Consider the following 13,390-nt stretch of genomic DNA (forward strand, 5'->3'; position numbering starts at 1 on the left):
CACTCTTATCGCCCCATCTCACAGGAGAAAGCTGAGCTCACCAGTGAGGGTCTCCTGGCGGTTCTCAATCCTGGCTGCCCATTCGACTGGCCAGGAGGAACATTAAAAATTCGCAGTGGCCACACCCAAGAAGAGCTGATGGGTCTGGGGTGGGGCCTGACATCGCTCTGGGAGGTTCTAAGGCACAGGCCGGAGTGAGAATACTCCAGGGAGAGCCCCCAGCCCCAGGAAGCAGCCGGGGAGTGGTTGCCGTCTTTGGCACCATACGTGAGTAGAGGCTTGCTAAGGTGTTCTGAAGGCCCCTTCCAACTCACGTGGGAGCTTCCTGAGGAAGCCCCCTCCTCATCTGGGCCTCCGGTCGCTGGCTCCAGGGAGGAGCTCAGGCTGTGCTTCTCCAGCAAGAGTGCCAAGAGGCAGGAACAGGGAGTGTCATCCTTGGAATATGGGGCTCGGTCTGCGTGTTTCACGCACGCAGCCGTTAGTTCAGTTGGGAGCTCAGTCTACGTTTATCTACCCTTGGAGCTAAAGGAACTGGAAGCTTCTCTTGCTATGAAGTAAAACAAAAACAAAGCAAAAAACCTCATTAAGAAAACATTAACTGTGTAGCTTTAAATTATCTTCTGGGGGGGGGAGAAGGGAGGGAAAATTATTATATTCTTAGAATTGTGTCCGTGAACTATATTGAATTTAAAAGATTGTACATAAAAAAGGACACAGGGGCCAGTGCTGTGGCGCAGTGGGTTAAATCGCTGCCTGAGTTGCTGGCATCCTATATGGCTGCTCCACTTCCAATCCAGCGCCCTCTAATGCTCCTGGGAAAACAGAGGAGTGCTTGGGTCCCTGCCACCCGCATGGGAGACCCAGATGAAGCTCCTGGCTCCTGGCTTCAGCCTGGCCCAACCCTGGCTGTTTCAGCCATTTGGGGAGTGAACCAGCAGATGGAAGACCTCTCTCTGTCTCTGCCTCTCCCTGTCTGTAAAACCAACGTATTTTTAACTATATTTTCCCATGAAATTTTGAAGTACCCTTACAGCACTTAACCATGTAGTATTATAATTTTTCATTTACATAATCATTTTATTTAATAAAACTTGGATTAAGCAAGTTTAAAGCAAGTATTAAGCAAATATTATTCTTAGTGCTAACCCAGTGTGATCTTGTTTAATCCTCATAGCTTGCCTTTGAGGTGACTGCTGTTAGTATTTCTATTTGGCATACGAGACAACACAGTACTTCTCCAAGGTCATTCAGTGAGAAAACACAGGGACAAGAGCTGAGCCCAGGGATTTGGACCCCCTGACTGTCTTGGGAACCTCTGGGGTTTGGTGTGTCATTTTAGGAGACCAGGGTGGGCCGAGGTTGGACTGTAGACCTGGGCCATTGATGAGGGACAAACTCATTCCAGGTTGGCCATGGGAATTATAAGATTTTATTTGGGTTCCTGGAGCCCACAGAAATTTATTAGCACACTGGGAAGTTATAGAGGGTTATTACAAGCTAGCCGGCAGAGCTGAGCCTAGGGAAAAAAACAGCCAGAGCTCTTCTGTGTTCTGTGCTCTCTTGGTCTGGCTGGGGCAGTGCCCGAGCTATGCCTCCCCAGCCCTCCCCAACCCTCCCCTGCCAGCCCCTCTCCCACAGCCCGAAGTTGTCCCCTTATCAACACATTTTTAAAGAGCAGAAAGCCACTTAGACTAAATTACAACTGATTGATAGTGGGTTAGAATTGCTAACTTCCTTTTGGAAAAGAAGCTTACCTTAAACAAACAAACAAAACAGCACAAAAGGCCTGAGAATCTTGTTGTGTAATCTTGTGCCCTGAAGGGAGGGGGAGCCAGGTTCTTCTTGGCCCAAGGCCATGGGCAGGAAGCCTGGTCTGGCCTGTGGAATGAATAAGGGTCTCCTTCAGCTCCCAAATGAAAGAGCGAGGTGGATCCTGGGGTCCTGCAGCCTTGCAGAAGCCCAGTCTTTGCCGGGCAGCACGTCCCCAGTGGGAGCAAAAGACTGCCCAGGTCACTGGCAGGGCTTCCCTGGGTCACACTTTGATCTGGAAGCCTTCCAGTCTTGCTCTTTCTCATTCTTCCAACACAGTAATCTACTTATGCAAAGCATTTTTTGTGACTTGCTTGCTTAGCATCTTCCAGCAGCTTCTTTAACTCACCTGCAATAAAATCCAGACCCTTTGCTGTGGACTGCCAGCAGGCCCCTGACCTCCCACCTGTTCCTCCACAGGCCCTTGCCCACCTTGATCTGGCCACAAGGGCCTTCTTTGCTCCCTGGCATGCACCAGGTCCATACCCATCTCCCCAGCCCAAGTCTGCCCCAGCCTTTCCCTCTGCCTGGCCAACAGACCTCAGAGCACGTGGCTAGTGCATGTGGGTGGGTGTGTGGGGAGGTGTCTCCGCGGCTCTCTACCTCACTGCTGTGTGTCTTCCATCACTAGTATATAAGCTCCAGGGTAGCCGGGTGCTTGTCTTTTTAGTTCAATGCTGTTGTTTGCAACTCAGAGTTCCTTGTACACAGTGGGGACACACACATCTTCACCCTTAAGATAACCCTGGGAAGGAGGCATTATGGTTGCTATTTCTCAGGGTTCAAATCCAGATTTCTCACTCTCAGTGCCACAGTGGCGTAGGGACCGAGAGTGTAAGGAAGATGCAGTGTCACCAAATCTGCCCCAATAACCAACCTGTTTATGACTCAGGGCCCATTTCTTGCTACACTGGATTCTTGTGCTCACTGCTTTCAGAGATGCTGAAAGGCCTCAGTGCAATCAAAGAAAAGCATGACAATGCATCTACTGGCGGCCTCTTGAGACAATGAAGACGAAAGACACCAAAGTGCTGCAGTTAAGTTGATGGATGAGCTTCCTGGTTATTCATTGTGATTTGGGTCTCTGGAGGATGTGGGAGGATGCTCAGGGCTGTCTAAGGTAAGGTAGCCAGAGGTTTTCTTTGTTTTGAAAACAGACACACACCATCACCTGCGAAACCACTGTGGAATACCTTACAGTGGAATATTACCAGCCATAGAAAGGAGTGAAGAATTAATGATGTGGGTAGCGAAGCAGCTACCACAGGAGCTGAGCAATGCTAGCATCTGTGCTGCAGCCCCATGTGCCCCCCTGCCCGGGTGTACCATCCAAACCCCACCACCTCCCATGCAGACTGCAGCTACTGAGTAGAACAGGTGCCACTAGAAATAGCCAATATGGCTGCAGACCGTGTCACTGTGATGACTATTAGGTCATCATAATGAAATTACCCATAGCTCACACTCCCATTCCCATCATGCATCTGATGCCACTGCATTTCCATGATTTCCTGAAAAGTGCACAGAATGGGTGGTACTCAAGCCCTGCCTGGAAACCTAGCCTATTTGAATATTCAATTAAACGCTGTCCCAGACACAACCCTATACCTCCAAAGGGTAATGAAAACTCTGCCCTGAACCTTGTTCACTGCATTTCATTCTCTCCCGAGTTTGTCCACTTATTCTTGAGTGTGTATTTGTGCTTTAAATGTATCCTCCTTTCCTATTCATCATTGTCTACATTTCTTCCTTGCATTCTTTCTTGTGTGGAAACAAGGACTTGGACCAAGCCTGGCCAGGATCACCCCTATAACACTAATTCATGCTACAACCTGGATGAACCTGAAAAACTTTATGCTAAGTGAAAGAAGTCAGACTCCAAAGGCCACAACGCGTATGATTCCCCTTATGAAATACCGAGACTAGGCAGATCTGTGGAGACAGAAAGCAGATGAGTGGGTGCCAGAGACTTGGGGGTGCCTATGGGGTTTCCTTTGGGGTGAGGACAATGTTCTATAAAGTAGATGTTGGCAGTGGTTGCACAACACTGAGAATGTACTAGGTGCCACTGAACTGTACATTTTAAAGTGGTTAACATGGCAAATTTTATGTTAAATGTACTTTGCCACAATTTTAAAAAATAGATACATGATAAAATAGAAAACGGCTGTTGTACTTCTTAGTTGCTTTTTGAACATGACGGTCAAGCGTAATACAATCCTGAAATCTAATGTGTGACATGAGGACTATGGTTAACATGGGAGTTTTGCTAATAGAGTAGATTTTAGGTGCTCTTGCCACAAAAAAGGGGGGTAGGTAACTGGGAGGTGATGCATGTCCTTCTGCCTGACTACAGTAACCATTTCATCGCATCCGAGTATATGGATATCAGATCATGTTGTACATCTTAAATATAAACAATAAGAATTAACAAAAATAGAATCAGGTATGTGTAAAACCTTATAAAGGTCATTCTACAGAAAAAAAAGATGAAGCAAAAGTATTAAATATGAATTAGATGATGCATGCAAATCAAAAAGGCTTATAATATTGAAAACTTGAACCTAATAGGAGGAAACTTTAAGCTGATAAGAAAAAATACTACGCTTGATATTAGCCAAAAGGCTAAGAAGTGATTAATGTGAGGGAATTTCAAAAAGTTGGTGGAAAAATGGAACTAAAAGATGTTTATTTTGGTGCAAAAAACCCTGGAGTCCATGAATAGGCCCCCCCCCCCCATATGCATCTTTTTGAGGATTCCTTGGATGTCACCTCCTGCTAAGGAGCAAAAAGGAGTGGGTACACCGTGGCCACCCCTGCCCAGTTTGAGGGCAGTGTGCTGAGCAATGTCTCGGGCTGCTGGCGCTGGGCTCCCCGCAGGGCGCAGGGCATGCCTGCCCTGTGAGCCTCTGTCTCAGGATGTGACAGCAACTGGCGCCCTAACGCTGCTCACGGAGACGTGAATTCCAGCAGACAGCTGCTCTCTGCACATGACCCACCGAGCTGTGGCATTCATGCCACTGCCTTGCCCTGCCTTTGAAGGTGGTGCAGCTCCACAATTAGCAGACTCAACAACACACATGCCCAGCTACATGCCTCACGGGAGAGGCTCCAGCCTAGCTTTCAAGGCACTGGCCCTGCTCGTGGAAGGTTCTGCTCCCAGCCCAGTTAGGGCTGCCTGAAGTGACCGGCATCCATTACTTCCTCCCTGCATGGCTGCCTCCCTCACCCTGAAACACTGCCCTACCAGGCCCAGCACCAGCCCTGCTGTACTTGGGATTTCTACGCACTGCCCATGCAATTGTTCTTCCTGCCTGGGAATTTTATGCTTTCTCACCAGATAGCAAGTTCTGTAATGGCCAGAGCTCCTCCTTGCAGTTTTGGGGTGTCTCCCATAGGTGTAGAGATCTCAATGCCTCCCAGATACCCTCTCCCCTCTATTTGAACAGCGCCTTGATTTTTCTTGGCCAGACAATCTGTCAGGGACACGCGTGACTTAATCGGGACCAGTGAGACTCACTGGCTCTGGACTTTGGTGGAGCTCCTGGTAAGAGACCTTTCCCTAGGAGGTGTTAACCCAGGAGAGGATGCTGCACACCATCACTGCCCACTTGTGGGGTGTTTGGGAATAAACCACCTGGGGGAGGGCAGGCCAGGGCGTGAGCAGAGTCCCGAAGGCACAGTCTGAGGGTCTCACTGACCACTACCTGCTTCCTTCCTTGTCGCCAACTGAGAGAACACGAAGGGACCTCTTGGCATTTACCATGGGCACAAAGTAACCACGACTGACTTGTTGATCATTTGCTTAGTTATGTCTGGATGGTTCAATGATTTTTTTTTTTTGCATTAAAAGTTCCTGTAGTGCTGAAATGCAAAGTCTGCTGTTGTAACCATTTTCAAGTGTGTAATGCAGCGCCATGAAGTATGTTTCACCTTATTTCCAGGATGTTTTCACCATCCCAAACCAAAACGCTACACCCACTACACATCCTCCCTCCCTCAACCCTGCTAACCACCACTTTATTTTCTGTGTCTATGAACTTGACAACTCTGGGTATCTCATCTGGAACAATCAAATAATTGCCTGTTTGTGATTGGGGTAGGTCACTTAGCACGATGTTCTCAAGGTTTCTTGTACAAATGTGTGCAAATGTGCTTCCATTTTAAGGCTGAGTAACAGCCCATTTTGTACGTCCATTCACTGTCAGTGGACCATTTTGGCTGCTGTGAACATGGGCGCCCACATCCCTGCCTGATCCCAGCTTTCGATTCCTGGGGGCAGGGATGGGGCAGAACTGCTGACTCCCGTGGCAACTGCTTCAGTTGCTGAGGAGCAGCCACATGGTCTCCCACGTAGCTGAGCCATTCGGCATCCCCAGCAACAGTGCACAAGGGCTCCGACTGCTCCAGCTTCTCATCGACACTTAACTGTTTTCTTTTTTGAAAAATATTTTAGTTGGGGCCGGCGCTGTGGCGTAGCAGGTAAAGTCGCCGTCTACAGTGCCGGCATCCCATATGGGCACCGGTTTGAGACCCGGCTGCTCTACTTCTGCTCTCTGCTGTGGCCTGGGAAAGCAGGCCCAAGTCCTTGGGCCTCTAAATCCGCTTGGAAGAGAGACCCGGCAGAGGCTCCTGGCTCCTGATCGGCTCAGTTTCGGCCGTTGTGGCCAATTGGGGAATGAACCAGCAGATGGAAGACCGCTCTCTCTCTCTCTGCCTCTCCTTCTCTCTCTGTGTAACTCTTTCAAATAAATAAAATAAATCTTTTAAAAAATAAATTTAAGTCCAAAGATGGAGCTGTGATAATGGTAGGAATGGAACGTATTCCATTAGTTCATGTAAATAAGACTGTTGGGATAACGAAAGACGCATGGAAGCCAGAAGCTTCAGTCTGAAAGCTTTTCTCGTGCACTTTTCTTGGGCACCGTTTCTCTGTCAACCCCACTACTTCAGACACTCACAGGCTGGCCTACACCTTGATGTCCCAGGGAGCCACCTCTTCTGGGCCTCTCCCTCTTTGCTGGTGAGGGGAAGGGGGCAGAGGCCGGGCACAGTGGACCTGTAGGTGAGCAGTTTTCTCGCACCCAAGCTCCTACCCCATTTTTTTTTTTTTCAGCAAGAACAAAGCTGCTTTATTCCAGAACCCTCCAACGAGTCACGGAGAACCGCAACCCAGTGGTGCATTGGAGTGCGTTCCTGTGAGGCCGGCAGCTGCTGCCTCTTACCGATCCCCTCCCCTCATTCCTCCGCTATGGAAACCTTTCTGCCCGAGCCCTCAGGAAGAGAGGCGGAGGGCGTGTGAAACGTGAGAGCCCAGACACGCTGCTGGCTCGCAAAGGCTTTATTTCTACTTCATCGCGGCCTCACACAGACGCCGAGGCACTGTCGTGTTTCCATTTGGTATCCTGGTGCCTGTGTGTAGTGCTTTCCCTTAACAAGAAACTTTTGCGTACACTTCTGTTCAGTGCCGTCCATCTCTTTAACAATCATCTTAAAAAGGTGGTTGCTGTTGTCTCGTCAATGCCAGAGGCTCGAGGCTAAAAGTGCAGGGCGAGGGGCGTCACGACGGACGACAGTGGGCCGGGCCGACTCACGTGGCGGGGAGGGCGGGGACACAGCGCAGTCACGTACATGCACCTGAAACCGGACGTGCGGCCCGGAGGAGAGCAGGTGGATTACACAGCCGGCCAGTGCCCCCTGCGCACCAGAGGGCTCGGCGCCTCTCCTTCAGTCTACAGACCGCCTGTCCGCTCTCCTGGCTCCACGGCTTTTTCAGTACAAAAAGTTCACGGAATCAGACAGTCTGAAGCATTTAAAAAAAATTCTTAAAAACACAGTAACACTGACAAAATAAAATTAACTTAAACCACGCTCATTCAACATGGAAATAAACCCAACCAAAAAGTAACAGTGCAAATCTAACAGAGAGGCAGTCAGTTTGAGCGAGAGGGTGTTCGGCATCTCTTAAAATGTACATTTTTAAAACTTTTATTTTTTTAAATCTATTTATACCTTATTTACTTTTTTCATTTAATATATTGTGTGTAAAAAAGATGGAGACAAAAATAGTTTTCTGAGCTATGAAAAAAATTAAGTTATTACAGGCACATTTACTGTTTCATTCTAGAAACATCTCAGTTTCACAGGTTGAACATTCAGCAGCTGTGTTTTGTTTTGTTTTGTTTTGTTAAACATTCTTTAACCTTGAGAAAACCAGAGCTCTCCTTTGGGGCAGAGGTTGGTTCGTGATGATGGTGTGGTTATGCAAATCACAATGAATTATTCTGTGATAATCCATGCAAGCTTGCATCACGGCGTGGCTTCTCCTCCGGCGGCTCCTCGTCGCCACGCTCCTCCAAGGACGTCGGGTCTCCAGGGGACTGAGACTGTGAGGCAGTGGGGGACGGCGGGGCCCACCGGGACGGAGGCCGACGGTTTGCTGGTCTCTCGGGCCTGGAGAAGCAGGGCTCTAGGGACGGAGCTAGTGCAGAACAAGGTAGTTCCTTGGGGGTCGAGAAAAGACACGGTTACTCAGACCAGCGGCTCCCCAGTGGTTAATTCCCCCCAGCACACTCCAACAGACTCACGGTGGGCAGTGGGCAGCTTCAGAATGCTATTATGTTGCTTATGGAGAACAACTTAAAATGATCAGCAAAGAGTTCCACAAGAATGCACAGTGATATGAAGATACCGAACAATGGTCAAGATATGGCAATACGGTGAGATGGGTGTGCACACAAAGCTCCTTCCGAATTTGACAGGAACATGGCAGGTAGGGGAGTGACTGGGGCTGCTCCTCAAGTCCCCACCCAGTGGGTCCTGTCACTGGCCCCCTGGAATCATTATCTGGCTGCAGTGAGCCACTGGAAGCCCTGTGATTTCATCCGACTGGATTAGCAAGGAGGCTGGTCGACTGTTTATTCCCCACTGACTGGCAGTAGGTTAAACAAACTCCCACGACACGGGAAAAATGCTGCCGGGAGAACTGTTAATTGAGGTCTCGTTGTCTCGAATGATTCTTCCGTGTAGCAGCATTGGCTCAAAGTGGGATGGGGAGCGCTTGCGATTCTGTGTCTGAGGACAATGCAGGCGCCCCAGGGCATTTGCACAGAAGAGATCTTTTGTGCTTTTAAAGAATGCTGGGCTATTTGCCTTAAATCTTCACGTGCAGAAACAAGGAAGCCCAACGTGGGATTCGCTGATGCACAGAAACAGGAGCGGAGATGAGGGAACGGTGAGAAACACAGAACCCAGCCCGCCCAAGTGACACTAAACACGGAAGAAAAAAAAGCTGAGGCCACAAACCCCTAGATGGATGGCACAGAGAAGACACGATGAGCAAGTGAACAGACCAGGCTCCAGCGCAGGAGCTGAAGGACACTGATGGTGGTATCCAGTGGGCAAGGCCACTCCTGGGAGCAGATGAGAACGGGGTGGAAGATGCATGGTGGTGGCAGGTGGAGGCGGCACAGCCCGAGGGTGGCGTGGGACCCACAGTTTCCAGGAGAGCAATGAAGTAATGGGATGAGGCGGTTTCCCTGCCCCTCTGTGAGGTCTGCAGAAAAGGCACTTTAAGGCCAGCGATCACTGTCCTCTGTGCTATCGGGCACCACGGCAGCCAGACGGCACCTCCCCGGGGCACACAGCACCAGCCAGACTTGACATCTGCACTGTCGCGTGTGTCCATTCCCACCGAGAGCAGTGTGTGTTGTGTATGCTGTGTGTAAACAAGGCTGCTGCCGGTGGTTTGATCAGCCCCTGCTTCCACCTGGCTGATGCTCCAAGAACGGGCTCTTTAAGGGAGCAGCCTGCAGCACCTCTTCACTAGCACCTGCTCGCGAATAAAGAAATGCTGTGTGACCACGAGGCCAAGGCTACGGACATTTCCCTAGTAACCCAACAGCACATGCAAGCCCACGATGCCGGGCTTTCCCGAGAAGCCACCGTGGCGTGATACTGCCCCTGCAGCACCTGTGTTGCAAATGCCCTTCCCCATGTGTTGCCACTTTTTCACAGGGACATGGCCATCATTTTCTTTGACAGCTTGCAATCTTTCTGTACCTAAGACCTGGCATTACGGCCCTCCAATAAGGCGGGTGGGTGGCTACATCCTCGATCAAAAACAAAGTCTTTATTTTTCTCTTGTGCCTTCATTTAGGATCTGAAGGCCATTCTGGGAGAAGCTGTCAACATAGCTGTAGCATCGATGGCCTTGTTCATTTGTTCAATAAATATTTATCGAGCACTTACTGTGTCACCCGCGATGCTCTCTTGGAAGGACAAGGCGCCTTTGGGCTTTTTCTTTCTGATACGGTTGTTGAAAGACAAATGAGAAAAGTCTTTTCTCATAGTCACACCCATTTCAGCTGACTGCGACACGAGTACGTGACCGAAGGGTCATCCACCCTGAGTAGGAGTGGACGGCTAAAGCTGCAGGGCGGTCATTGGCTGGGCTCAAAGACCCCTGTCCCTGAGCTGTCCCCTCCTGGCCAGTGTGTCCTCACTCCTCTGAAAGCCCATGGGCCGCAAACCCCACCAGCGAGGGGAGCTCTGGGCACCATCTCCAGCGCCTAGAGACCTCCCTTCACTGCAAGCAGTCAGCCCTCACGTGGGGCAGAGCTAGCCCGCCAGGACCCAGGTGGGTGCCCTCAGATGATGGGTGGGGGTGGGAGGCGTCCCCATGAGTTACACACACGACTTCTCCAGGTGGTTTGCAACGAGGGAGGAAGCACTTACAGCGAGAGGCAGGCAGGGCTAGAGTCCCCACGGGGCAGTTAGTAAGACAGTTTGGTTCTGGACGGAACAAAGAGAAGAAAAGCAAGTGGGTGGAAAGCAAGTTTAAAGCAAGAGAACAGTAAAGCCTCCAGGTCAACAGGCAAGGGTGCAGTGTTGTCAGGAAGCCCCCGCACCACGCCTTCCTCCACCTGTTGCACAGCGAAGGCGCGGCCGCGGGGGACAGTGAACCTCCCTTCCGGTTCCCAGGCTTCCGGTTTCAGGAGGAACCGCCCTTTCACCTCTGACCTTTCACACAGCGTTTGGTTTGTATCTGATACAGAATATTCCACAGTACAGCTTGTTTTGGTGGCCAACGATCAAGCTGGCGCTACTCGTCCTGACACTCACACTCCCCCACCCCCATTTTCCACTTGGGTGTGGGAGGCAAGAGGGCTGCATTTCCATATTGTTCCTCTTCCCCCCACTGCCCACCTCCTCCTCCTCCACAGCTTCTCTGCGCCACTGGGCTGGTGCCGTGGCGTGAGGAGAAAAGGAGGCCCGTGCAGCTTTTGCGGGCAAAGCCGGTGCCCACGGTGCCCGGGTCTGGATGGCCCAGGGAGTGACTCTGTCGCCCCGCACAGGCTGGGAGAGCAGGTGCAGCCCTGGCGACGTGGGAAACTACGTCAAAAGCTGACATAATTAGACAGGAAGGAGTCTCCCATGGGCCCAACAGATAAGCCAACCCAAACAGCGGATAATTCCATTGGAATCGAGGAAGAGCAAAATCCCAGCAGAACAGGAACAAAGGACTCATGGCACTGAAATGCTGTCAGCGAATGCTCCGTGGGGATTCTGGGTCCCTGAAACTCTGTCCTCCCCTCGAATGCTCTCTGCTGGTAGTAGACACACCATGGGAGAGCATTCAGACACACACTTTCTAGGGATGGGAAGGGACGCAGCTGTGTACGGATAAAGCCATTTCCGCAGGTACTTCTGGGAGTCCAACAGTCAGCCATTTTCTCTCTAATGCTGCTTGCAGCACGGTTAGCAACTTGTGGCCCAACAGCTTAGGTCCTCATTCGCAATGCTGGCACTTCCTGTATCGAGGCACAGGTTCGAGTCCTGGCTCCTCTGCTTCTGATGCAGCTCCCAGCTAATGCTCCTGGGAAAGCAGCAGCAGATGGCCCCAGTACTTGGGCCCCTGCCTCCACACTGTAGACCTGGATGGAGTTCTAGGCTCCTGGCTTTGGCCTGGATCAACCCTGGCTGTTGTAGGCATCTGGGGGAGTGAACCAGTGATGGCAGATTTCTGTCTCTCTGTGTGTCTCCCTTTCTCTGTCACTCACTCTGCCTTTCAAATATATAAGTAAATACATTTTTTTTCTTTTTGACAGGCAGAGTGGACAGTGAGAGAGAGAGATAGAGAGAAAGGTCTTCCTTTACCGTTGGTTCACCCTCCAATGGCCACCACAGCTGGCACGCTGCAGCCGGCACACGGCGCTGATCCAAAGCCAGGAGCCAGGTGCTTCTCCTGGTCTCCCATGCTCCCATGAGGATGCAGGGCCCAAGGACTTGGGCCATCCTCCACTGCACTCCCGGGCCACAGCAGAGAGCTGGCCTGGAAGAGGGGCAACTGGGACAGAATCCGGTGCCCCAACCGGGACTAGAACCCGGTGTGCCGGCGCCGCAAGGTGGAGGATTAGCCTATTGAGCTGCGGCGCTGGCAAGTAAATACATTTTTAAAAATTATTTTTCTGTTTAACTTCTAATAGTTGTCCCTCAGTATTCATGGGGCTTAGTCCCAGGACCCACTGCAGATATCAAATCCTGCAGATTGGGGGCACTGTGGCACAGTGGGTTCAGTTGCCACTTACAACACTGACATCCCCTGTTGGAGTGCTGCTTCGAGTCACGGCCACTCCACTTCCAATCCAGCTTCCTGCAAATGTGCCTGGGAGAGCAGTGAACAATGGTCCGAGTGTTTGGGCCCCTGCCACTCACATAGATCAGGATGGGGTTCCTGGCTCTTGGCTTCAGCCTGGCCCAGCCCTGGCTATTGTGGACAGCGGGGAATGAACCAACAGATGAAAGATTTCTGTGTGTCACTCTTTCAAATAAATACACCTTTAAAACAAACAAAAAAAAAGGGTAACACCCCCTGGAAATGCTCCAGTCCCTTAGTGCACCTTGCAATAGTGCAGAATTTGCACAGCCCCTATGCACATCCTCCCGTGTACCTGAATACCCAGTGCAATGTAAATGCTTTGTAAACAGCAATTATGTGCTGCTGTGTAGGGGTTGAGGGCCAGTGAAGAAGTCTGCGTGCTCAATACACAGTTTTCCCCCTGGTATTTTCAGCCCACAGTAGGGTGGATCTGGGGATGTGGAACTCGAGAGCCGACCATGACTCGGACACTGCAGGCACAGCCAGCTCATGCTTTGGGACAAAGCCCTCATTTCAACCGATCTCTGGTCCGACACACACCATCTCCCCAGCAGAGAGGACTTACCTGAGGGGCCCCCAGGGACGGGGGTGACAGCATTTGTCAGCTGGGAACACTCAGCCAGCAGTGTCTGCCCATCCCAGAGCCTGGAAACAACCTTTTCACAAACACTGGGCGCTTCGGGCCACGTGCTGCCAGCATTTGTGCTGGGTTGAATCACAGGCAATCCCATTTCTGGGGGTCACTGGCACCTGCACTCGGCTCGCCATTTCGGATTTCACCTCTGTATTCTCAGTGAAGTCCTCCTCGGTGGGTCAGTCTGGCCCTCTAACTGCGCTGGCATTTCTCCCCCTGGGAAACGGGCACACACCCTCTTCCTCTCCTTGCCCCGGGGCCAGGGCGGCCCAGGTGGTGGCAGCCCA

General features: G+C 51.0%; 1 protein-coding gene across 2 annotated transcripts in view; it reads right to left on the reverse strand.

Annotated features, from left to right (window-relative positions):
* Positions 1 to 7,139: 7,139 nt before the first annotated feature.
* MTCL1 (microtubule crosslinking factor 1) overlaps positions 7,140 to 13,390 on the reverse strand; it is a 132,689-nt gene continuing 126,438 nt past the window's right edge. For both annotated transcript variants that reach the window (XM_062201373.1, XM_062201374.1), the window contains one exon: positions 7,140 to 8,312. In XM_062201373.1, coding sequence (XP_062057357.1) covers positions 8,079 to 8,312 — 234 coding nt within the window. In that variant the 3' untranslated portion in view covers positions 7,140 to 8,078. The remainder of the gene's footprint in view (positions 8,313 to 13,390) is intronic.

Source organism: Lepus europaeus, chromosome 9, assembly GCF_033115175.1.
Source record: "Lepus europaeus isolate LE1 chromosome 9, mLepTim1.pri, whole genome shotgun sequence".
NCBI lineage: Eukaryota > Metazoa > Chordata > Mammalia > Lagomorpha > Leporidae > Lepus > Lepus europaeus.